A 25,000-nucleotide genomic window follows, 5' to 3' on the forward strand; every position below is an offset into this window, starting at 1 on the left:
GAAGATACAGGGTGTAATAATATATATGTATATATATGCACAATGAAAAGAAAGTTTTAGCTGCATGATTTCAAAAGCGGAGTATATTTTGTGAATCATGGAAAAAATGTTTTGTTAATTTTTTTTGTTTTGTGTCATACAGCCATCCAACCATGGAATAATTATTCATTATTCCAGTTATTCATGTTGTAATATGCATGAATAACTTGCTATTTTCCATCTCAAATGATATTAAGACAGTCCCTATTACTGCAACCCAGGCTGCTATCAGACGGCCAGGGCCCTGGGGCAAAGAACAGGGCTGTGCCCTCAGGGCCACATCCTTTTTAGGTGGGAAATGCCATTTTTTAATAGGAAATGCCCATTTTTCCATTAAACCTGCATGTTAATATAAACTGTATGTTACTCAAACTAACAGCCAAGAACTTGCAATCAAGAATATGTTACTAATATCACATAACTACAAAAATATTGCTAGTTTGGCAGAAGATTGAAGACATTTTTTGAACCACTTCCTTATTTTTAATCTTATTAACATTAACTGCTGTAATGTTTAGTATAAATACACCCTATAAATTTGCTGAGTTAGTTGTTCTTGGGCTCAAATAAGTGACTACTGTAAATTTTTACGGGCCCCGAGAGGGCCCTGGGGTCACCCCCCCCCACACAAACCTATTTTCTTCATTTCTTATATTATTTTTTCCTGTGCTGATCATTTCATATATCAGTGAGTGTAGTTTTTTGCCTTATAATAATGTAGTATATGTTCCTGTAAGTTTATACCAAAGTATTATAAGTTGCACAACTTTCTTATTATCAGCTCACATAGGAAATACCATTGGTGAAGAGTGTCTTGTTTTCTGTCATTCTTTCCATTACCAGCAAAGTTCATTTTGTATCTTATAGCTATTTAAAACAGAAACTTCTAATGTTTGAGAAAAATTACCAAAGCAATTTTTCTAGAATATATCCAGGTCTCAAATCTGTCAAAGATAGTATTGATAGGTTTTCCTCATAATGTCTAGTGTGAATTTATATTGGGAGATTGCAAAATATTCTTGTATATAATTTCATTGTTAGGGGCTGTTCCTAAAATGCCCCTTCTGTTACCATACCCCAACCCCCTTTCTGCAGTTGAATATCTCATAAACATAGACAAGATGAAGCCGGGACAGGTTTGAGTGAAATGAGCCTTGTGCGATATATATATATTATGATTTTGCTGAGATGGAGGTTCTGTGAAGTAAACTTCCTTTGCTGTGTGATCAATCCTGAGGTTTTTGACTGTATATATTGTGTCTATTTATCAATTTTGCTGTTTATTCCTGTAGGAAGTCCATTTATAAGCAGTCCACTGATTATTTTTGCTGTGCTTTGTTAATAGACATTGTTAGGAGAAAATGAAGCGATTGATGCTAAGCAACCCAATGAAAGAGTGAAAATAGAAAGAATTTTGTAGAAGGTGGTTAAACCATTCCAGATGAGTGTCATGATGTATATGGTGTACAAGACTAGGTCAAGAGGGGGTTTTGATTTAAGATGAGCTTACTAAGGAAAAAGAAATCTATGTACATTTTTATTTCAGGGATGTTTTTATGGAAAAACATTGGAAAAGTGTTATACCAAGATCTATATGCGATTACTTCTTTGATGCCCAGAGGAAAGCCAACAACAATGAAGACATTCCACCAGTCATTACCACTCCACATCATTACCTCATCAGTGTGTTGCGCAGCAATCTTTTCTTCATTGCAGTTTGTATGACAGAAGGTAAGGGAATTCTTTGGGATAGAGTCATTTTTGTTATTTTTTTGGTAAGAAGATTATTTTTACATGCTACATATGATAAAGTATTCTTGACTAAAAGAAATGTTGTTTTACAGTTCCTCCTTTGTTTGTGATTGAGTTCCTTCACCGTGTGGTTGATACTTTTGAAGATTATTTTGGAGAATGTACAGAGTCCATTATCAAGGAACATTATGTGGTAGTCTATGAGGTAAGCATAGGGTAATATTTTTCAATTTGAGGTAATCCACTTACCATTTCTATAGTTCATGTTCCCAGGTGTAGATGCCAAGTCAAGTGTAGAACTTTTGTTTTCTTTTAAATGTTTTTTGAATGAAAAGATTGAAGAATTTGTTTGCTGTGACTTGGAGTAATTTCAAGGAGTACATCTTGCTTTCAGCTCCTAGATGAGATGCTGGATAATGGATTCCCTCTTGCAACAGAAAGCAACATCTTAAAAGAGCTTATCAAACCCCCCAACATTCTACGCACCATTGCTAATACAGTAACTGGAAAATCAAAGTAAGTATTAGTCTGATAGTACGGCAGGTTTGAAAGACAAACGCAAAACAATATAGGTGATATAGAGAAGGAAAGCAGGTATTTTTGTATTTTATAATCCAATCTAAATATGGACCACCATGAATTCTGCAGGGTAAGCTTATGCTGTGTAAATATGCAGTGTTACAGCAAGCAGGGAATGCTTAGCCTGTTCGCTTAGCACGAATGGTTCTACACCATGCTATTAAAATGAAGTCTGCAAAATTATAAATGCACCAAGCTGAAGGTAACTGGATAAAATATTGCATTGCACTTGCATATAATTGTAAATGAGCTTCTGAATAGTTTTATTTTGTAAATATGAAATTAGGGGGGCTGAACATATCAGAAATATGATACTTTACTGAAAAGTTATAGATTGAGACCTTTGCTGATATTGAAAGAAGGTGCACATTTTTCAAGAAGAAGAATTTGATGGTTGGTTTTTGTTATTTTCTAAAGCAGGAAAAAGCATAATTTTTGTCTGACAAGGTGCATGCAATGTCTTGATATTGTAAGGTCTTAATCACCCACCACAAGGGGCACTGCCAGTCCTATCTCATGAATTCCTCCCATTAGCCTTTTTAAAACTACACAGTACATGTTCCACAATGTAATTACATCATAAGAGACTTCTTGGGTTTCCTGAAGTTATGTATTGGAACCAATAGAAAGCCAGGTTAATGGTAGAGCAAAATGAATGTCAAGATTGGTTTAAAGCAGATCCAGAAGTATCAGCTAGAAACACAAAACTGTTTTCAAGATGGCAGCATCTATACAACTTGTTGTGTTCCTATAATGACAATAGTTCAGTAAACTTGTTTATGTGTGGAATAAAAGCTCCCACATGTGAATGTTGTGGTTAATGCACACTTAATGTTGTAAACATGTTAGATGTGATGTATGGTGAGTAGTTGATTTTTCTTTATAGATTTTACTAACTTTGTACTTGATCAAGACATTGATATAGGAATTTTATACTAAAGCTCTTTTAAGTATTTTGAAAATGTTTTGCATGCAAACAGTCATAAGAATTTTGTTATTTTCCCACTTCAAGCTCTAGTTAATAATATAAATTCTCAGTGGTGTTCAAAATCTATGGTATAGAGAAAGAGTAGAGGTTGCTAGCCTATTTTGCATCTCAGTGTAATTTTTTAAGAATACAAGTCCTCCTTTTGTTTCAAGGCAGAATGGGATGTTACAAGATTTTTGTAATAGCAGAGTAATATCCATTTCTAATTTTGTAATCTTATTTTTGGTCTGCCAGAGAATATCGGTAAGTTTTGCTTATTTTGATTTTTCATTTATTTTGTCCATAGTGCCTGTTATAGTTGTAGGGGGAATCTTGCACTACTTAGATTTTTTTTCCTTTTTGAAAATTTTGTGAAGGCATCTTGTAGCTAGAGAAATGAAGAAGTAGTAAAACTATTGTTAGATAGAAAGTTATATGTAGTTTTACCCCCCTAGAGTTTCTTGTCTGAAATTATTATTTCTTTGTGTATTTTAACCAGAGTTCATATTAGAAGTGAGGCAGTAGAAGTTTTAATAAATACTCTCTGTAAGTAAGTAAGTAATACAGGGAGTAAAAAGAGTTGACTTAGAAGCAAAGTAAAGAAATATTTTAGTGTAAATTGTTAATTTGCAAGGAAATTCACTCATAGTATGCTAGATCACACATACACTACTTGCAGCATAGCATATGGATGCATAGGAACCAAAATACCCACATTATATTTATATTGAAAGTTGTACTAGTAGAATAAAGGTAAGGGTAGAAAAGAAACTGCTACAAGATAAAAGATGAATTTATATGTGTAAAAGGTAACTGTCTAAAAAAATACCTTCAAAACATTTTCAGAGAAGATTCATGGTAACACTTATCTCTGCTGCGGAAATGGAATATTGAGAGTGGTTTGTGATTATCCCCCAGATAATTTTGATAGGAACTGATGTAAATAAGTATCAGATTAGAAAATTTCTCTTGCTTGTTCTATATTTCAGCCTGTTTGGAATTGGAGATAGCATTGCCCATAGCAAGGAATAGAAAGATATTAATTTTGTTCTTCAATGTGTGTTAACAGTGTAAGTGCAACTTTACCAACTGGGCAGCTGAGCAATGTCCCATGGCGACGGTCAGGAGTCAAATATACAAATAATGAAGCCTACTTCGATGTGACTGAAGAAGTGGACGCCATCATAGACAAGTCTGGGGCTACAGTCACTGCTGAAATCCAAGGCCATGTAAGTCTTGTTTGTAATCTTTTTATCTACTTACTATGATTATTTTTTGACCTGTCGTCTTTTGAGTTGGTGATGAAGATATACAATAAAGTCAGGTACGCTAGTGCATAATAATTTTGAAAAATTTATTTGGATTTAACAATGACTGTCTTACAAAGAATATACCATAAATGGAATGAGAAGAGGATGTTGTATTTGTGAAAAGTGAGGAAGATTTTCTTTCTGATTGTATTTTTTTTTAAAGATCTTCACAGGAGTAAGATTGAAAATGATTTTAGGCTTATATAGGATGTTAATTAGATGTATGCTCTAAATTAGGAAATCAGGCATTCAACTTCATAGTAAATGTGGATATTAATCTTTAAATGCCTGAGTTTTACAGTGAAAATGAAGATAATTTTTTATATTTAATCATATGATAATGACAAAATTTGACATATACCTGGAATGAGAAAAGTTACAAATTTGTGTTAAAAAAAATGAAAATTAGCATTTTATTTACATATAAAAGAAACAAATGCATATGGTACTTGCACTGGGTAGTGGGCAATGAAGGATGCTTTTGAGGTGTAATTTTATTTAAAAATGAACACATTTCCGTTTCATATTGTTATCATTTGAACTGTCGAGAGAAAAAATGATACGGATAATTACCTGTGGTAGTTGTATGGGTCGGTGGGTAATGATCACAGAATGGTATTGAGATGGGCCAATATTTAGTCTTACTGTTTGTTATATATATTCACTTCCTGTGAGGCAGATTATTATTTTTTTGATTTATGATTAACTATGTCATATTACCATTTATTACAATATTGTTTTTAGAAAATTGAGCATTTGTTATAAAGAAAATTGTAAGGTAACTGCTAAATGGTGGTAGGATTGTCTAATCATATATTTTTTAGTGTTACCTCATTTTCAGTTTAGAAAAATAAACTAGAAAAATTTGATGAGGGATCTTAATGTCTTTTTTTTTTTCTTTAGATTGACTGCTGCGTCAAATTGTCAGGGATGCCAGATCTTACTCTGTCATTTGTAAACCCACGCCTCTTTGATGATGTTTCGTTTCATCCATGTGTCAGGCTTAAGCGTTGGGAGGTAAGTTTGTGCCTGTTGATAGTGACTTTTATTTCAGAAAATCCAGTCCATAATATCAAATAGAAACTGTAAATGAGTAGATGGAGTTCTCTTTGTCAGTTGACATCTGCTCAATACACACATGAATGTATATGTACATGTAAGAATGTACATCAAAATATAAATGAAGTATACAAAGAAAATTAAACTGAATTTTCATTTACATAATTATCTGTTGTTCTGCAGTCTGAGCGAGTGCTGTCATTTATTCCTCCTGATGGGAACTCTAGACTCCTGTCATACCACATTGGTTCACAGTCGGTAGTAGCCATTCCAGTATACATTCGGCACAATATTTCCTTCCGTGATGTAGGTGGAGGAAGATTGGATGTCACTGTAGGACCCAAACAAACGATGGGGCGAACAGTAAGTGGGTTCTTCCAGGTGTCCACTCCTTTTAGTATGGTTAAATTTTGATTTATTTTTGTCTCTTTAATGAGGTAGATACATCTTGGATTCCACTTTACTACTGGTGTCATAGCTATTATAAATATGATTTTTTTTCTCAAAATTTTTCTGTTTGACTGGAAAAAAATCTTGATCCATTGCAGGTTGAAGGGGTAACCCTTGAAGTTCCAATGCCAAAGTGTGTTCTGAACTGCAACCTGGTTGTGACTCAGGGAAAGTACTCATTCGACCCTGTGTCCAAGGTGCTGCGGTGGGACTTGGGCCGCATTGATCCCACAAAACTGCCTAATATAAGGGGGAATGTAAGTTAGAACCTGTGTGTGTTTTATTTATTTATTTTTTTAAGCTGTAATCGTTCCTTTTTTTTATCTTCTCGACTTCTTTTCTTTAATGATGTTCAGTAAAATGATACTGCTGTTTGTTCTCTTTTTGGATAGGTTTTGATGACTGCTGCTTTTCTTTCAGATCAGCATACAGAGTGGGTCCCCTCCACCAGAGAGTAATCCTACCATAAATGTAAGTTGTTTATCCTTTGCTTTCTGTGTAAGTGGAAAGAACTGAGATTCTGTTTTAAGAGTTTAGTAAATTTCATATATCATAATAGCAGCTTAGCTTTTTTAGAATCTACACTTTACTTCTATAGATTATTAGCCTCAAATCAGAGTAACAGGATTTTATTTGTATATTAATTTAAACAAATTTCCTTGTTTTTCTTACAGGTGCAATTCACAATCACTCAACTGGCTGTCTCTGGTCTGAAGGTCAACCGTCTTGACATTTATGGAGAAAAGTACAAGCCATTCAAAGGTGTTAAATACATAACCAGGGCTGGCCGCTTCCAGGTTCGCACATAAGGGAAAGTTAGAGGGAATGTATATGGATGCTGTTAAAATTTCATTTCTTTAGACTGATTTTTCTGTAATAATTACATAGAGTTGTAGTTGTTGCAGCTTGTGTTTTTGCAGTTTATTTGCAATGATTAAGTTTGATAGTTGTTAAATGTTATGAGATATTTTTTTCTGGTATAATACTTTAGTATTTTTATTGTGCTTGATCAAAGGAAAGTAATTTTTCATGCTTTCTACTGGTTCTGTTGAACATTGCAGTAAAGGTATTCTTGATATGGTAGGCTGTGTTCTTAGGTGTCATAATTAGTTTTTGTTTTACATTTTGAGTATTAATTAGGCAGTGAATTAATAAAGAAATTGAAGATTATAGTAAGCTTATCCATGTAATTTATATACAAAGAAGGACCAAGGAACCTGTTTGATGAGTAGAGGAATATGTAATGTACAAGACTGTATGTTGCTTTGTCAGAGGTAACCCTAAAATGAAAGAAAAAAAGACAACTAGTATATACTTGATATAATTAACATGGCATACATTGTAAAGATAAATGTAGCTGTTAATCAATTCTTTATATATATTTCTTTGAATGATTTTTTTTCTCTCATAGTCTATTGTTGATTTTATGTTAGTATTTTTAAAGAATATTTATGCAACTAGAAAAAAAAAATCAAACAAGATTACACTAAGTTTTAAACATTATTCTGAATTTGTTACATTTGAACAGCACTCCTTGGAATCGAGATGCAGCTTCACATTTCATTTTCATAATGTTTATATAATAATACGAGATGGAACACGACTGCACAGGTCATTGCATCAAGTTTTCTGCAAGATCTTCGCTTTAAAAATTTATGAATGAATGATGAAATGGATACCAGTGATAAACAATTTGATAAAGCATGTGTAAATTATTTTGCAGAATACAGTGTCCACATTTTCCGAAACTTTGCAGAAGTAGGATGGTGTTGAAGGAGTGCTGTTTTTTATCATTAATCATAAAGCATTTTTTATTTTCTTTCATAGAATTACAGGTAAATTCATTCCAGGTTTTCCTTTTAGTGTTACTGAGAATCTCCTAATTTTTTTCTTGAGTGTGTCTTCTCTCATTGTATTTTGATTGTTAAATAAAAGTTATTGTAACTGCTTGATTCTTTTTGACTGGTATACTCAAACCCTGAATGTAATCAGTTATTTGATGAAGATTGTAGATAATATAATCTAAATTGATCTTGCAAAGGAGATACTCTTGTTTTAATGTATATAACCCACTGATACCAGTAGCATGCACTGTACACTATGGTTCTGTCTTATATTTTTCACATACATGCCTTCCTAAAGCTATAACCACTAAAAGAGTCAATTACTAATCCTACCTGACCTCACTTGCTTACCTCATTCCTTGATTTTTTTTGAAAAAAAGTATTTATTTCTATTCGTATTATTCTTGTTACTTATGTATATTAATTTTATTATAATTATTATTGCTGTTGGTCTTATTATAATTTTAGTAACATTTACAATGATACAGTAATAATACAAGTATTTTTTTCTAAAATTTCAAGAAATGGAGTAAATGTTAGGTCAGGCAAGTTCCTAGGAACTGGACAATCATAACTAAGTGCTTGTGGAGCCATCTGTATAAATGTAAAAAAAATAAAAAATAAAAAATGAATGGAAGAAAGAAAAGGTACATGTTTATATGCATTTCTGGCATCAATGAGTAAAAACGATCATAAAGGAACTTGTAGACGTCTGTGAATAAAAATGATAACAAAGAAAAGGAAAAAGAAGTCCTAACTGGAAAGTTTTCCCTTATACTAAGAGCAACCCACATCTTTGGAAGGATTTAAAGACCTGAGTAATGAAAAAGTAAAGTTAAGTTAATGGTTAGAAGCAAAATTAATATGCTGGAGGTCATGTAGCACTATAGGAGGTAGAGTATCGGGAAGGGTAGCGATGGGGGTGAGTTATTGGTTAGGTTTTATACGTCAGCAGCTATACAGTTGTAGGATGGGTGTATATAGTTAGGTATAGGTGAAGGGAGTGAGTGACTGGGTTAGGTTAGGAACAAACTGGAGAGGATTAGATCAAGTGAAGGATATGTATGTATCTGAGGAAGGAGAATAGGTTTTCAATGCAGAAAGTATGGGATTCCATCAGGATGTCTGATAGGTTATGAGATCCGTCTCGGGAAGATAGGCTAGAAAACAGGAATATGGGTTGTGGTAAAACGTGGACAAGACAACAGGATGTGCGAGACTGAAATGGGAAAATTACATAAGGAACATAGGGGCGGGTCAGATCATGACATTAGGTAGGAGTGTGTAAGGCGAGTATGGCCAATACGAAAGCGAGGTATAGCAACCTCCTAGCGTCAGTTTAATGCCTGTTCATTGCCTGGGATTCCGACATGACTGGGCACCCAGCAACACCTGACAGATTTATAGCGTGAATGCAAGTAGAACAACCAATCCTGAACTGTTTGGCTCATCAGAAGAGAGGGAAAATGTGATGGGAGTGTATTTTTTGGTGGTCTTAATAGAAGTGAAGTGTGGAGAAAGATGAGAGCCACTACTAACTTGGCTGAAATAATCTAGTTCATTAGTGACTTGGAGAGGATCAGATATGTGAGTATCTCGAATATAGAGGACTGGGGCTGGATGGGGAGGATGTTTGCCTGATATCTGTCACCATATAGCAGATATAGATGTTGCAGATGTTTTTGAGGAGACATTTTTTCCAGCCAGTTGTTTTGCTATTTCAAATTGTTTGTCGAAGGTCGGCAGATGCTTCTTTAAAGGAGACAAGGGCGGATAGGTGGTTAGGAGTGTCTTGTTTATACCGGTAACTATTCCATGCTGTGGTTTTTAGACGAAGCACTTTAATAAAGTCAGAGTTCCATCATGGAACACACTTAGACGTATAAGGTCTAGAGGTTTGGGGGATGGCTGTGTAGGTAGCTCTTAAGACTGTTGTTAAGAAAACTTGTAGCTTATCTGAAATGGATGATGGGGATAGAAGGTGAGGTATAATAGTGAGTGAAACAAAAGTTTGCCAGTCAGCTCTATTGAAGCACCATCTTGGGGGAATAAGAAGTGGGACATATGAGGTAGGAGAAAGGAGGTTCATGAAAGTGGTCGCTATGGGGGCAGTGGTCCAGAACTGACCAATGATAGTCTAAATAGAGAGAAGGGGAACATAGAGGTAAAGGCATGAAAATGGTTGTGTGCTTAAGTCAAAAAGTCTGGGGTGATTAGCACTAAGGATAATGAGGTCAATTGAAGAGAGGAAGTGTTCTAGGGATCGACCAATGGAGGTTGTGGTGGTATCACCCCAAAGAGTGTGATGGCAGTTGAAATCTCCTGTTAATATGAAAGGTGGTTGAAGTTGAGAAAGTAAAGTTTTGTAGTTGTTAAAGTCAATAGGAAGAGAAAGGAAAAGTAAAATGAAATTACTGTGATCAAGTGTTGAAGAAAGATGCAGATAATGCAAGGGATAGTGGTTTGGAAAGGTCTAGTGTATGGAGTTTTTTGAGGAATTAGTATTGAGGATAGAGAAAGAGTGAGGGGGTGATACAAAATGATAATTTGTAATCTGTATTGGAGGATGTGTTAGGAAGGTTTCTTTACGACAGATAATGGATGGGTTGTAGGTGGATACGAGATAACGGAGATTAAGTCTGTAAAAATGGAAGCCTTGAATGTTCCATTGTAGAAAAGCCATGATTAATCGGTTCAATAGTCACTCTGATTGTAGCTCAAGTGGAGGTAGAGGTATTTGAGTGTGGTTGAGAGAGAGGAGTATTTTCTTGGGTTATGCTTAGGAAGTTTTGGATGCCCTCAGGGGTTTCTGGAGAGAAGTTGGGCAGGGAGGTTTCGGAAAAGAAGGATCTTTTATGAGGAGGTGAAAAGTGGGTAGGTATTTGAAGAGAAGAAAATGTAGTTGCTGTGTAAGTGGTAGGTTTAGCTTGTCTGATGCATGGGTAAGGTGTGGAGTAGGTATAGGGGGGAGTTGTGGATATTGGGGTATCTGGATTTAGAATGGAAAATAGATTTGATTGGGAGATAGGGGTAGATATGGGAAGGTGAAGAGTAAGGGGAAGAGGTATTGTTGAGGATATAGAATCAGTTTGGGTGGAGGGCAGAGTAGAGTATTGGATAGTATTAGAGTAGAGTCTGATTGAAAAATGTTGATGGTGTACTTCTTGCCTGGGTTCTTGTAGAGTAAGGCTGAGTTTGTATCTGAGAACTGCCACTTCTGATTCAAATTTATCCTATAAAATGCATTATGTGGGCCACTACAATTTGCACATTTGCACAATTGTGTAGGGCAGTTTGCATGGTCATGGCCAGGTTAGGCACATAGAAGGCATCAAGCCATTGGGTGACAGTGCTTTGCAAGATCGCTAAAATGCCAATATTGCCGGCATTGATGGGGAGGAGGTCTATATGGTCTGACTTGGTATGATTTTCCACTGATATAGACCTTATAGGGAAGGTCATGTCTACGGAAGGTAATCTTGGCAATATTAGCGTGGAACTTACTGTGACCTCTGGGAGGGCTTGTGTGGCACTGTACTGATATTGCATCATAGCCAGTAAGGCAGCTAAGTAGGTCTTCTTCACAGTCCTGACCATTCCCTGTTATAGATAGGGCAATTAGGTGGGGGGATGGAAACAGTTCCTGTACATGTACTGAGAGAGGGGTGGGGTTGTACAGGGATAGGTTTACCATTGAGGTCAACCAGGGTAGATATTGCATGGGCTTGAGACTCAGATGTAACTGTGACAAGGCAAGAACAATCAGGACGGCTGCGGAAGGAGACTTTGCCTACTTGTTTATATAGGCATTTTTGGAAAAGGGTATTGTCAGCGTACTAGGCTGTAGGAGGAATCACAAAAAATCTGTCGCACTTGGCTGGGCCAACAGAGTATTCAAATGGGTTTTAGAGGTGGGAATTGTAGAATGATGGTGTGGTGTGGAATGATGTAGTGTTGTGATGGGGAGGGCAATAAGGCTGAAGAGTTGCAATAAGGGAGGGGGATGTGGAAAATGGAGGTAGTTGTGTAGGAGATGGGGTTAAGGATATTGGGGTTGAGGGAGGGGTGTTCTTTGGAGGTTGAGTTATCTGGGTAGATGATTCAGCATGGGTTAAGTTGATAGTAGGTTTCAAAGAGGGGGGAGTAGAATCAGTGGTCGGAGCTGTGGTCAAAGAAGAGTCAGGGGTCGGTAAACCATAGGAGTCAGTTTTAGGGAGATTATTTGATAAAGGGGCAAGCCTCAATGTCCCTAATAGGGGTACAAAATATTCATTACTAGCCATGGGAAGCCTGAGAAAAGTAGGGATGATAAACAGTCCACCCCTCAGGGTCCCATGAGGAGTAAGGGCTAGACAACTACCAAGGGAATACCATGCCCATGGCTCCCCGAGGCCATTCATGACTGGCACAAAGTCAGCCTTTCATCCTTTCAACATGACTCTCACATTTTAGGAATTGGACAGAGGAAGGGGTTGGTATGGAAAAAGGAGAAACAAAGGGCAAGGAATTGGGGGGGAGTAATGAGAAAGTGTTAATTAAGTACAACTTTTATTTACAACTTGATTATATATGTATTATACACATCTTTCTACAAATATGTTCATTTTGAGTTTAAACGCACTTCAGTTGTGTAAAACTTTTAGCCACTTTAAAATCATTACCCTGTAAACATTATCAAAATATTCAAACAGCCTTTGCATAATTTCTTTCTTCAAGTAAGTAACTATATTCAGTGGTAAAAAATCTTATGTCCAACAGTGAAATTGAAACAGTGTGGCACATTTTATTAAAACAGGAATAAAATTCTGCACTTTCAACTGGTCCAACAGAGCCATAATGTGCATTCATATGGGTAGGCATAAAAAAGAGCCACAGGACCAAGCAGCTTTCATATAACTCACTGACCATAATAACTCATCAGTGTTTAGCACCTTGTTCCAAAATGACTATGTCACATTTGAAGACTTCTGAAAAGGATTTTAGGAAATAGGGGACAACTTCATCTACAGTAACATCTCTGCCCAACTCTTTACTCACTGACGTTACACCTTTATCTGGGATGCCACATGGTATTATATTATCATACCAACTTAGGTCTATATTGCAGTTCAGAGCAATGCCATGGGTAGTAACATGTCGACCTTGGATACCTGTAAAAGAAAGAAAAAATATTTTCATACTATTTCCACATAATATCTCCAACTGAGCCTAATTCATAAAGAAAAATATAAATTTTTAACCAGTAATTGCTGAGAATTATGTTTTAACTGTTACCAAAAGAAGGGCAGGTCTTTCTAAGGTATTCTTGGACTATCTAAATTTTGAAGGAGAGGGAAAAGGAGAAGGTCGAGGGAAAGGGAGAAAAAATGAGAAACAAACAGAAGAAAATTAAAGCAGCCTTAAGCCCTAATGACTGTGCATCCTATACATAGGCAAGCTCTACTGAAGAGAAGGAAATTGTAAGAATATTCCCAAAGGACATCTTGAAATGATGGTAATGGTTTCAAGTCTTACAATGTAAAAAGTGATAGACAGAAAGAATCTTTTTAAAATATGAATTGAATTACCATACACACAACTACTTGTTTAGTAGGGTCAAATGCCACATCTGTGTCAGATTGTAAGCTATTTTTAAGGGATATAAACCAATATTTGTTCACTCACCCAATGCACAAATTTTGTTGTCTTTCACCCAAACTCCAGTATGGGGTGAAGTTTCTGCAACAACACCAAAAGACCTACATGTGCGAATTACAGCTCTTTCCAAAGCACACACATACCTAAAAGTATGAAATAAAAAGGATCAGTGTTACAAGAATACCATTTTCATGTTTCATCACCTATTTCATCCAGTTATTTTTATTATGATTACCTTTTGAGATGAGATCAAGTTTTATGCTCAGGATATCCCCTACACATCTTTTCCTTTCTTTCTATTCTCTTCACAATGACATATTTTATAACTTTTATCATTATTCTTTTCAGCTAGCAATTCAGTCTGCTGGTATTATCATTATCATTATTATTATCCTCATTGTTAGCTATTTTATTATTATCATTGCCATAATAATAATTACAATTATAATTATCATCATTAATAATTTGTAACATTATTATTATCACCATTACTATCAACACCATTATCATCATTGTCATTATCTTCATTAATTATATTAGTTTTAACATTAACCTTATCCTTGTGCATCACACACTGGAAAATATGAGTTCCTGCAATCTGTGCTTGCCACTTAATTCATTTATGGAATAGAATCAGAAAGAAAAAAGAAAAGAAGAAGAAAAAAACATGTTATGACACCTAGATACATAGCTTATATACATCTCAATCTTCGGTCAACCACCTTGAAATCTATACACTAACACCTTTCATACCCACTTACCACTTTATTCCTGGGTTAAAGGAAGATAAATTAAGAATTGGATAAGCAGTCAGCTGTCCAGGCCCATGGAAAGTGATAAGGCCACCGCGGTTTGTGCGGTGGAAATCGGCTCCAAGTGCCTTTAATTTGGCCTCTTCCTCGGCAGAATACTCGTGGTCGCGAATGCCTGTTGTGTAAACTGTAAAGAGGGTACGAGCCATTTTGGTTGTAAGAATATCAAAGTAAGCTAAATGAAGTTGAAAGGAGGGTAGAATCTAGCATCAGTAAAAACCTCTTACAAATATTATCTTTAATTTCATCATATGTAGTGCTGACAAATATCTAAATTCCCTAATCCTGAAGTTTCACACACACACACACACACACACACACACACACACACACACACACACACACACACACACACACACACACACACAAACACACAAACACACAAACACACAAACACACAAACACACACACACACACACACACACACACAAACACACGCACACAAACACACACACACAAACACACACACACAAACACACACACACAAACACACACACACAAACACACACACACAAACACACACACACAAACACAAACACACACACACAAACACACACACACAAACACACACACACAAACACACACATACAAACACACACACACACTCTCTCTCTCTCTCACACACACACACACATACACAAATATATATATATATATATATATGTATATATATATATATATATATATATATATATATATATATATATATATATATATATATATATATATATATATATATATATATATATATACATACAGCATGGAATATCTATCATAAATCTTGTATCTATCTGAACTGCCATTTTAGTGATTACTATGATCAAAAATAAAAGTAAGATAAAGTCTCTGATAAATCATACTTGTCTTAAACTGATACATTATGAACGACTTGCCATAAATTGTTAAAAATTAAATAGAGAGACATTATTTACATAATGCACAGATTTTAGAAATGGATATCCAAAAATATATTTTCTGAAAAGCTACCTGCTTTCTTTTTAACTTGCTAAACATACACTGTGGTGTTAATATTGTACATTCATAACTTGAATGGAAATACATTAGGTGAATGATATAAGCTCATGTATTGCACCAAGGGACTTACCTGGTTCATGCTCCAGCAAGAGCATGGTGTGGCCTGGTTCCTTCTTAGACTTCATATTCTGCCTCACCTTCTCTGCAACTACCTTCTGATAATCCCAAGCCATTTTATAAGGAACACGCCCTAGTTTTTGGACATACACAATTTTGTTTGCCATTTTTCTTTCTAATGTCTTTATTACACAAAATAAAAAGATAAGTCTAAGCACGCATATACGTAAATGACTGTTGTACTAGCTAGCACATTTCTAGAGACTGCAGCCAGATTCATCAAATTATTTGGCATCACAAATATTGAAGCAGCAAATATCTTAACTATTTTCTTTCCAATGCCTGAAGCATCTGTACACTAAAATTTACTTTGCATGTATACAGTTTTCAAAAATATTACACCACTGCAGCACAGCACTTTGTTTTTCATTTCTCAAAACGTCCCATGCTACTGACATAAGGATCTTGCATCATCTTGAGTTTCCTCCAGCCTTGTCGAAGCATATGCTCTATTCTTAGCATGTCTGTCTTGGGAATGGCAGCATTCTTTCGAAATTCATACTTGACATTATCCGAGAATCCTGGCTTCTTCTCAGCAGCTCGGAGGCAATGCTTATACAGACGTAGGACCTCTAGCTGGACTTTACTATGGCGAGGCATCACGACTGTAAAAATATCAGCAGTAAATATCCCATTTCCTTTTGTGAGGGAGAGGTATTTGGAGAAGAAAAGAGTGGAGAGGTGAAGAGAGGAAAGACAAGGAGAGACAGAAGATAAAAGAGATGAGAAATGAAAGATGACATAAGATAAAAGAAAGAAGAGCGGAAAGAGAAACATGGAGAGAGGATAAGGTAATGAGAAGAGAGAACTGGAGAGTAAAGACAGGACAGAAGAGTAAAAAGGAAAGACGACAGAAAAGAGATGTATGTACAAAGAGGAAGGAGAGGGAAGAGGGGGAGAGAGAAGGGAGAAAGAGGAGGGGGAGAGATGAAGGGGGAGATGAGGGGGGGAGAGGAGGGGGGGAGGAGAGAGGGAGAGGAGGGGGGGAGGAGAGAGGGAGAGGAGGGGAGAGGGGAAGAAAGAGGGGAAGAGAGAGGGGAAGAGAGAGGGGAAGAGAGAGAGAGAGAGAGAGAGAGAGAGAGAGAGAGAGAGAGAGAGAGAGAGAGAGAGAGAGAGAGAGAGAGAGAGAGAGAGAGAGAGAGAGAGAGAGAGAGAGAGAGAGAGAGAGAGAGGAGAGAGAGAGAGAGAGTGAGAGAGAGAGAAGGGAAGGAGGGAGGGAGAGAGAGAGAGAGAGAGAGAGGAAAGAGAGAGAGAGAGAAAGAGGAGGGAGAGAGAGAGAGAAAGAGGAGAGAGAGAGAGAGAGAAAGAGGAGGGAGAGAGAGAGAGAAAGAGGAGGGAGAGAGAGAGAGAAAGAGGAGGGAGAGAAAGAGAGAGGGGGGGGAGAGAAATAATAGTTGCAAGGTTGGATGGCTGAGTGAAAAACAACAACCCAATTTTCTTCAAAATGTGAGTGGTAAACACCTGGTGGAGACAACACTGTTGATTCATGAAAAATCTGAACAGACACCAGAATGAATTATATGTCAAAGTCTAAGGACTACAATACTGCAAAAGACCAAACCTGTATTGTGACGCTCGATCACATTATTCCACATATTTCTCAAGGATTCTGCAACATACTAATTACTACTGAATATCTATTAAAAGCAGCATCAACTAATGAAAGTTATGCCCCCCAGCTGGTATTTTACAAACATTATGCATGTACTTGAAACCTCCACTTATATGTATACTTAATTACGTTGACAAGAACCGGATCTACATTGAGAAGCCATCAAGACAATACCAGTGTTAATTCTAAACCAATAGTTCAGGCAAAACCTAATAAGCAGCCAGCACCATAGGCCTGCTCTTACCTCATCAAAAACCAACCATTTCTTAATGTAACTCAATAATGTGGTTTCAGAGACGAGTTACACTGCTGATAAGGGAAGGTAGTTATCATTTCACTGTTCTATCTTGATAAATGGAAATGTATCATGCAATATCAACAGTTTCTATAATACTTTCTAATCTTCTTTTAATACCTTGAACAACGGAATATGTAATTCCTCTTTACATATTAGTATTTTGCTCCTCTCGGTTTGTTTTGGTTTTGCGTACGAAAAGAACCGACATATTGCCGCCTTCATAAATTATATATATACATATGTATGTATATATATATATATATATATATATATATATATATATATATATATATATATATATATATACATACACATATATACATGTGTATGTATATATGTATATATACATATATACATGTATATTTTATTTATCTGTATGTATGTATATGTATCTATATATATGTATGTATATACACACGCGCTCACACACACGCACGCACACACACACACACACACACACACACACACACACACACACACACACACACACACACACACACACACACACACACACACACACACACACACACACACACTCACACACACACACACACACACACAAACACACACACACACACACACACAAACACACACACACACACACACATATATATATATATATATATATACACATATACATATATATACATACATACATTCATGTATATATATATTTATATGTATATATGTATATATTTATATATATATATACATATATACATATATATATATATATATATATATATATATATATATATATATATATATACATATACATATACACATATACAAACATTATATATATATATATATATATATATATATATATATATATATATATATATATATATATATATATATATATATATATACATATATATATATATATAAGAGAGAGAGAGAGAGAGAGAGAGAGAGAGAGAGAGAGAGAGAGAGAGATGTATGGACACAACGACAAACACAGTAGCGGGTACACAAAGATGAAAATGAAAATAGCCACAAAACCGAAAAGGATCGATTTCGGATTTGTCTGAAGAGGAACTCGTGATGAGTTCGAAACGTTATGAACATTTTCAATTCTCATTGTGGCTATTTTCCCATACACACACACACACACGCACGTACATGCACACGCACGCACACACACACACACACACACACACACACACACACACACACACACACACACACACACACACATACACACAGACACACACATATATATACATATACATATATGTATATGTATATATATACACATACATACATACATACATATGTATGCACTCACACACATATAAATGAATATATATATATATATATATATATATATATATATATATATATATATATATGTATATATATATATATGTGTGTGTGTGTGTGTGTGTGTGTGTGTGTGTGTGTGTGTGTGTGTGTGTGTGTGTGTGTGTGTGTGTGTGTGTGCTTGTGTATGTGTGTGTGTGTGTGTGTAGGTATAAAGAGGTGCAATACATGCAATACCTACTTCCCACGTGTGGTCCTCCACACGTGGTGCGGGGCCTGCCCATGCTATCGCCCAAACCACGCTCTCCTAAATATAGAGGCCACACCGTCCGCCAAGGGGTATATAAGGTCATCCAAGCTGACCCACACACTCACTCACTCACTCGCTCACCGCGTCTGACCTGAGTTGCCCCTCCCGGCTCTCCGGCCGGGGGTTCCACACAGCGGCGTTCTACGTGTATCGTTATTCTTGTGTATGTGTTGTAACTCTTAGAAATAAAGAGAACAGCCACGCCGGGTTTCCCTGGCGCCATCTTGTACTTCAACAACTATATAAAATAAGAGCTGTTAAGACACTCTTATAGTGTGTGTGTGTGTGTCTGCATTATTTACATGGACGCAGTGAACTGATTGCATAAAACATAACAACAGGAATAATACTCATTAATAAATAAATAAATAAATAAATATATATATATATATATATATATATATATATATATATATATATATATATATATATATATATATATATGTGTGTGTGTGTGTCATAAGAAGAAAGGATATACTGAAACACATTATGAAACACCACACTTTATCCACTGAACCATACAGATGCATGTACGTATAAAATCATTTGTATGGATATAAGTAAATAGATCAAGCACCGCACGCCTATTAAACTGCTATCAAAACCTGCGGAAATATGTCGCGATATTTAAAAGCCGTCCTTTGGGGTCCAAGCTTCTAGATCTCAAAGAGACAGTACAGTAATTCACGTAAGCAAATAGCGTTTCTATACAGTGCATATGGTTACACGTTGTCACTACTAGACGCTTAAACCGACTGCGAAGTGGCTGTAAATGTGATGAAATTATAAGTAAAAAAATAGAAAAAAGGATTTGCTCTCTTGTACACCTGAGATTCATTCTCATTAAGCGCGAATGCTCAATTTCATTCATTTGTTATTTACATCGTAATATTTCACCTTGCTTTCAGTACTGTAATAGTCACCGTGTGAATATTTCAATAGATGTAAAGGTTGTGTCTATCATGTGGTAATCATGAATGTGTATATGTATACATACATATGTGTGTGTGTGTGTGTGTGTGTGTGTGTGCGTGTGTGTGTGTGTGTATGTGTGTGTGTGTTTGTGTGTGTGTGCGAGTGTGCGTGCGTGCTTGTGTATAAATGTAACTTTACATTTCAATAGTCTATAAAAGCTATGGCAAGCAAGATGCTAGCTAGTACATGAGAAGAAAAGAAGCTAATTCACATTCATCTAAAGAGGATATGTTTTTCAAGAAATGGCGCGAAATGCGGATGTCATTTCGTCGCTGCGCCTTTGTCTTATCCCTCGATCTTCTAATGAGACGCGCCTTATCTTCCACGCGCTTCCCGTGTCTGTTTCGTCCTCTCGTGTCCTCCGCCGCCGGGACTCTGGCTGCGTCGCTACGCGAACTGCCGTCACCGCGTCTGCTCATTCCTGGCACGTGGCTTTAGGGCGCCGTGGAAGCCAAGACCACGCCCACGTCGCTGATCGTCACGTCGTTGTTGCGCAGGTGCGTGACGGCGGCGTGGAGGACCTCCATGCCCTGCACGACCTCTCCGAAGGCGCAGGCGAACCGCCTTCCGGGCTGGTCCTTCATGCAGATGTGGAAGAAGGCGTCGAACTCCGGCTTGCCCGCGTTGGCGCCCACCACGAGGCCGCGCTTCTTCTCCTTGATGTGCTCGCCGCCCCACTCCAGGTGTCCCGCGAGCGCCTGGACGCTGGTCAGGCCTTCGGGAGTCAGGTATTTGCCTCCGGCCAGCGTCTCTCCCGGCGCCCCTCTCTTGGCCACGCCGTGGAACTTGCTCCTGCGGTAGGAAGGCCCCAGGGAGCCCAGGCAGAGAGCGAGGAAGTGCTGGGCGCGGCGGATTCGACCCCACAGGCGGATGTAGACGCGGCCGAGACACCGCCCCTCCGTCTCCAACACGAGGAAAACCTCTTGGTAGTCCTCTGGCACCAAGTATTGCAGGACGGACATCTGCGGGAAGGAAAAATGGTGTTAATGGAGGCATTTTGAGAGGTTTGTGAACAGTTTGGGACATCTGATCCTTTCCACAGGCAGCATCAGCCCTGCAAGGAAAAAATCGACTTTTCAACTCACGGCATACCTGTAAAGCACACTTCGTACCTGTACCATGAAGTGTGGTTCTTCTATATCTTCTCCGAGAGCGTACATGTGAAGGCGGCCGCCCTCCCATCTCAGCTTTCCTCTCCTCCCGCCCGGACCCACCACGCAGCACTTCAGCGGCCAAGGGACTGGGCCGAGGAGGTTCATCACACCAGAGTCCCTCGGGGTGTGGCCAATCTCGCGGCCCGTGCTGCTCGTGGAGCTGATCTGTCTTGCTACGAGAGGCCCGTTCCCCAGGCTATCCTGCCGCGCCAGGGGGGAATCGGACGAGCTGTCCGTCTTGTCCTCAGGCAGAACGGCGTCCGAGGTTGGAGTTGCAGGACTAAGAGTGTTCTCTTCGGGGGCGGTAGTCTGCTCGGTCTCTTCGAACTCAGTCTCTTGATATTCCACGTCCGGGGAAGATTCCTGACGCAGGAGGCCGAGGGGAGAGGCAGAATCCACCTCGCTGCAGGAGCTGCATCTCAAAGAGCGGTCGCTCGCAGTCCTTGTCCTTGTGTCTCTCTGCGCCGCTCTCATGACTTCCTCTCGAAGACTTCCGAGCATCGAAGACGACACCAAAATAGATTCGATGTTGGTTGCGTGGACGACATCAGTCATAATGTTCTGGGCATTCTGGGTGGAGTTCCACAGCACAGCGCTCTCTTCGACCCCCGCGATGATCTGCGCCGTCCACTCGCTGAACCTGTTCACGCAGTGGCCCTTCCTGTTGCTTATCTCCTGGATGAGCACCGTGCACTCGCTTAGAATCTGCTCCTTGCGCTCTGCAATGAAGTCCGTTCCGCGCACGACCTTGTGGCCGTCCTTGACGTGCTCCTCGAGGAGACAGTGGCCGCACAGGGGGAGCTGGCAACTGCGGCACCAGAACTCTACCGGCGACCCATGTCTCTGGCACCCGTGGCCCTGTGGCAAGAGGAGAGAAGAGAAAAGAAAATTTATATGATAAATACATAAATAGATAAAAAAATCAGTAAATATTGAAAGAACGTAAAAAAGGGGCACAATATCAATGTGGACTACATTTGTGGCAGCACCTGACACCACAAGCATCCTTTCAAGACGTCCTTTCAAAAACATCTGCTGATAAGCAGTACAGTCATTGTTTCTTGGCACAAAGCATAGCATGATTAGGGTGCTTGTTTAATCCTCTGAAGCTATGAGCAGTCTAATGGTCGTGTTCAAGAAATCCAAAGGAGGTTATTCAGAGGTCAGAAAAAAATCGTAGCAAGTAATTCAAAGGGGACAATCAATATAAAGTTGTAGATTTGGCATTAAAGCACGTCTGAAATCAACAAAAACTGCAACAAGCCACCCACCATCAAATATATTTGTATCATATTCATAATAATATCTGCACAACCATATTCACATCAAACTCAATATCCTGCACCGTTATTTGGCACCACTTTAAATAGTGGACAAGGGAATAGATCAAAGGAGACAATGAACGCTCATAAAAACAAGCAAAATGAAAGTGCTTCCAAACTCTCTGATCTCTCGACGCTCCTTTGCTCACGACTACCTGAGTTCGGGCCGCGAGAGACAGCATCAGCGCCAACACAAACCTCGGACTTCTTGAAGTGTTCGGACAGACTCAGCAGAGCGAAGACGGTGGGCAGCTGGTCAATGGGCGGTCCGACGTAGGTCTGCCTGCAGGTGGGGCAGCTGAGGCGCCCTGTGTTCTCCAGGTTGCACAGACACGGCCTGCAGAAGGTGTGGCCGCAGAGGGGCAGGACGACTGGCTCTCGCGACCCTCTGGTGTACAGCTCCGAGCACACGATGCACGTCACCTCCTCCTCCATCCTGGCTGCGGCGTGAACGGGCGGGATGAGTTTTCATTCGACTTCTATTATGGAGAAAAAGCAGAGGCTGAGTCTCTCCTAACCTAACGCAGCGGAGCACCTCGGTTACTGTCCGTTGCAGCGGATACTGTCGTCCTAACTAACATCTGCCTCTTATAATCTTCCTGACTTTTACTGATAATGGATTTCCTGTCTCTGTACGAGCTCCGTCTTCTAGCGTACCATTTTAATGTTTGGTTATTTTTTGTCTTACAATTAGCAAATGAGAATAAATAAATGTTTTGAAACACAGGAGGACGAGAACACGGAAGAAAACGTGAGTACTGTATCTTAAACTGTGAAAGCAAATAAGACGTGATCAATACACTTCACTCCTTTCCCCAGTGGAACCGCCTCTTAATGCGAAACCTATTAGTTTTTCAAAGAAACACCGAAATCTGTACTCTCGAATTTTACGTACCTGACACAAGCACTGACTTGGTGTTATTGGCCATGCTTTGATGAACAGCGTGCACTTAAAACCACGTTAAAACAGACAAGCGATATCCATTTCAGGGGTCAATGAACCGTTGAACAAGCACGCAAAACCTTGTGCTCGGGAAGTTCTGTTTTCCGCCATTCATAAGATTCACGTTATTCATCGCTCACTCATCCCAGCCAGTGTCCAGGCGACGGGGCTCCTCTCTGGGGCGCACAGGAGGCACTGGCGTCTGAGCTCGGTGCCAGCGCAGGATGTGGACGTCAGGTGCTTTCGAAGAAGTGGTGACGTCACTCGCTGTCCCTTCTTATCACTTTTCCAGATGGGTTGTTAAGCTGGCTCATTGAATTATTTACCATATACTAATGTTGTTGCAATTTTTATGATAGTTTGATAAAGGAAAGCAGGTCTCTTAAACGATCAACGTAAGAGCTATTACTAGGCATTCGGTCAACACCCGGAAAAGATTGTACTTTTTTGTTAAAAAGGAAATGCCTCGATTACTTTCGTGACGTTATCGCGCAAAAGATATTATACAAAAACAATAACATAATAATGAAGATTAATATACAAAGCGTAATAACAATATTAAATGTTAATATACGACGCCACAGTGAATCATATATATGTATACAAACAGCCTTTACTTTCGAGCGGACGATGAGAACAAAGGAATGCCATATGTCTGTTTCGACATGACTGTAAAGTGAGGCCGGACGTTGGCCATCAAGCCGACCTCTTATCAAAGGTCAGTCCACTTGGGTTACTTTGGGGGAGATCAGAATGGTGACGAAGCTTGCTACGAAGGACTGAACTTCCTTTAGATCAACATTTTGCGAATGGCTGATTTTGTGTCTCCCGTATCATTTCATTCTTCTGATTTCCTTTCCTTTTTGCATGGGTCTGCTCTTCCTCAGTCCTCTCTCGTGCGCAAGCATTAAAGCTCATGTGCGTGTATTCCGCTCCATCTTCTCCAGTCGGAGGCGTGTGTGGCTGAGCAGGAAGGCGGAGTCACACGTGTTCGCAGCGCTGCTGGCTCGTGAGGACGACCCCGACCTCGCTGATGAAGACCTCCGTCACGGGCTCGTGTCTGGCGGCCTCCCTCACCACCTCCATGCCCTCCGCGCCTCCCGCCACCTCTCCGAAGGGGCACGAGAACTTCTTGGCCGGGTGGTCTCGCGTGCAGATGTCGAAGCAGCCGTCGTACTCCAGCTTCCCCCCGCTGGCCGCCACCACCAGCCCGGCCCTCTTCGGCAGGCAGTGGTCCCCGCCCCACTCGAGGCCCTCCATCAGGCCCATGGCGCTCATCGTGCCCTCCGCGCTCAGGTAGTGGCTGACGCGGAGGCACTCCCCGGCCTTGTCCTTGCTCTCCACCTTGCTGAACTTGGAGCCCCTGAAGGACGGGCCGAGCGAGGCCAGGCACAGGGCCAGGAAGTGGCGAGCCCGGCGGAGGTGGCCCCAGAGCTGGATGTAGACGCGGCCGAGGCGACGCCCCTCAGCGCTTAGGTCAAGGAACACTTCGGGCGACTCCTGCAGGACGGACTCCACG

The 25,000-nt window shown here is 39.1% G+C and overlaps 4 protein-coding genes across 6 annotated transcripts in view; 1 reads left to right on the forward strand and 3 right to left on the reverse strand.

Annotated features, from left to right (window-relative positions):
* cm (AP-3 complex subunit carmine) overlaps positions 1–8,104 on the forward strand; it is an 8,581-nt gene extending 477 nt beyond the window's left edge. The window contains exons 2-10 of the mRNA XM_027368218.2: positions 1,586–1,770; positions 1,884–1,996; positions 2,186–2,307; positions 4,407–4,566; positions 5,551–5,664; positions 5,890–6,069; positions 6,255–6,413; positions 6,577–6,627; positions 6,831–8,104. Coding sequence (XP_027224019.1) covers positions 1,586–1,770; positions 1,884–1,996; positions 2,186–2,307; positions 4,407–4,566; positions 5,551–5,664; positions 5,890–6,069; positions 6,255–6,413; positions 6,577–6,627; positions 6,831–6,965 — 1,219 coding nt within the window. The 3' untranslated portion in view covers positions 6,966–8,104. The remainder of the gene's footprint in view (positions 1–1,585; positions 1,771–1,883; positions 1,997–2,185; positions 2,308–4,406; positions 4,567–5,550; positions 5,665–5,889; positions 6,070–6,254; positions 6,414–6,576; positions 6,628–6,830) is intronic.
* A 4,432-nt stretch (positions 8,105–12,536) lies between these two features.
* Positions 12,537–17,601, reverse strand: Lipt2 (Lipoyl(octanoyl) transferase 2). Its single transcript, XM_070126879.1, is given in 7 exon segments — positions 12,537–13,150; positions 13,665–13,780; positions 14,399–14,576; positions 15,555–15,603; positions 15,605–15,716; positions 15,960–16,206; positions 17,458–17,601. Coding segments are annotated over 6 exon segments (930 nt in total). The 5' UTR covers positions 16,202–16,206; positions 17,458–17,601; the 3' UTR covers positions 12,537–12,917.
* Positions 17,602–19,577: 1,976 nt separating this feature from the next.
* LOC113816169 (tripartite motif-containing protein 5) lies at positions 19,578–24,845 on the reverse strand. 2 transcript variants are annotated; one of them, XM_027368213.2, is made up of 4 exons: positions 23,434–24,845; positions 22,737–23,017; positions 21,175–22,074; positions 19,578–21,024 (listed from the first exon to the last, which is right to left on the reverse strand). In XM_027368213.2, exons 2-4 carry the CDS (start codon positions 22,971–22,973, stop codon positions 20,497–20,499), a joined length of 1,665 nt encoding a protein of 554 aa, XP_027224014.1. In that variant the 5' UTR covers positions 22,974–23,017; positions 23,434–24,845; the 3' UTR covers positions 19,578–20,496. The 2 variants fall into 2 exon arrangements, with proteins under 2 accessions (XP_027224014.1, XP_027224013.1); XM_027368212.2 differs by having other exon boundaries at positions 22,737–22,978; positions 23,434–24,258.
* LOC113816170 (uncharacterized) overlaps positions 24,463–25,000 on the reverse strand; it is a 12,262-nt gene continuing 11,724 nt past the window's right edge. For both annotated transcript variants that reach the window (XM_070126880.1, XM_027368214.2), the window contains exon 4: positions 24,463–25,000. This exon is cut by the window's right edge and continues 8 nt beyond it. In XM_070126880.1, the coding sequence (XP_069982981.1) occupies positions 24,463–25,000 (538 nt within the window).

Source organism: Penaeus vannamei, chromosome 11 (genome assembly GCF_042767895.1).
Source record: "Penaeus vannamei isolate JL-2024 chromosome 11, ASM4276789v1, whole genome shotgun sequence".
NCBI classification, from domain to species: domain Eukaryota; kingdom Metazoa; phylum Arthropoda; class Malacostraca; order Decapoda; family Penaeidae; genus Penaeus; species Penaeus vannamei.

Coding starts and splice junctions, on each gene's coding strand:
- LOC113816169 (XM_027368212.2), bottom strand. CDS start 23,467: ATGGCCAATAACACCAAGTCAGTGCTTGTGTCAG. Junction 22,075..22,736: donor AACACTTCAAGAAGTCCGAG/GTTTGTGTTGGC, acceptor CTCTTGCCACAG/GGCCACGGGTGCCAGAGACA. Junction 21,025..21,174: donor AACCACACTTCATGGTACAG/GTACGAAGTGTG, acceptor TCCTTCCCGCAG/ATGTCCGTCCTGCAATACTT.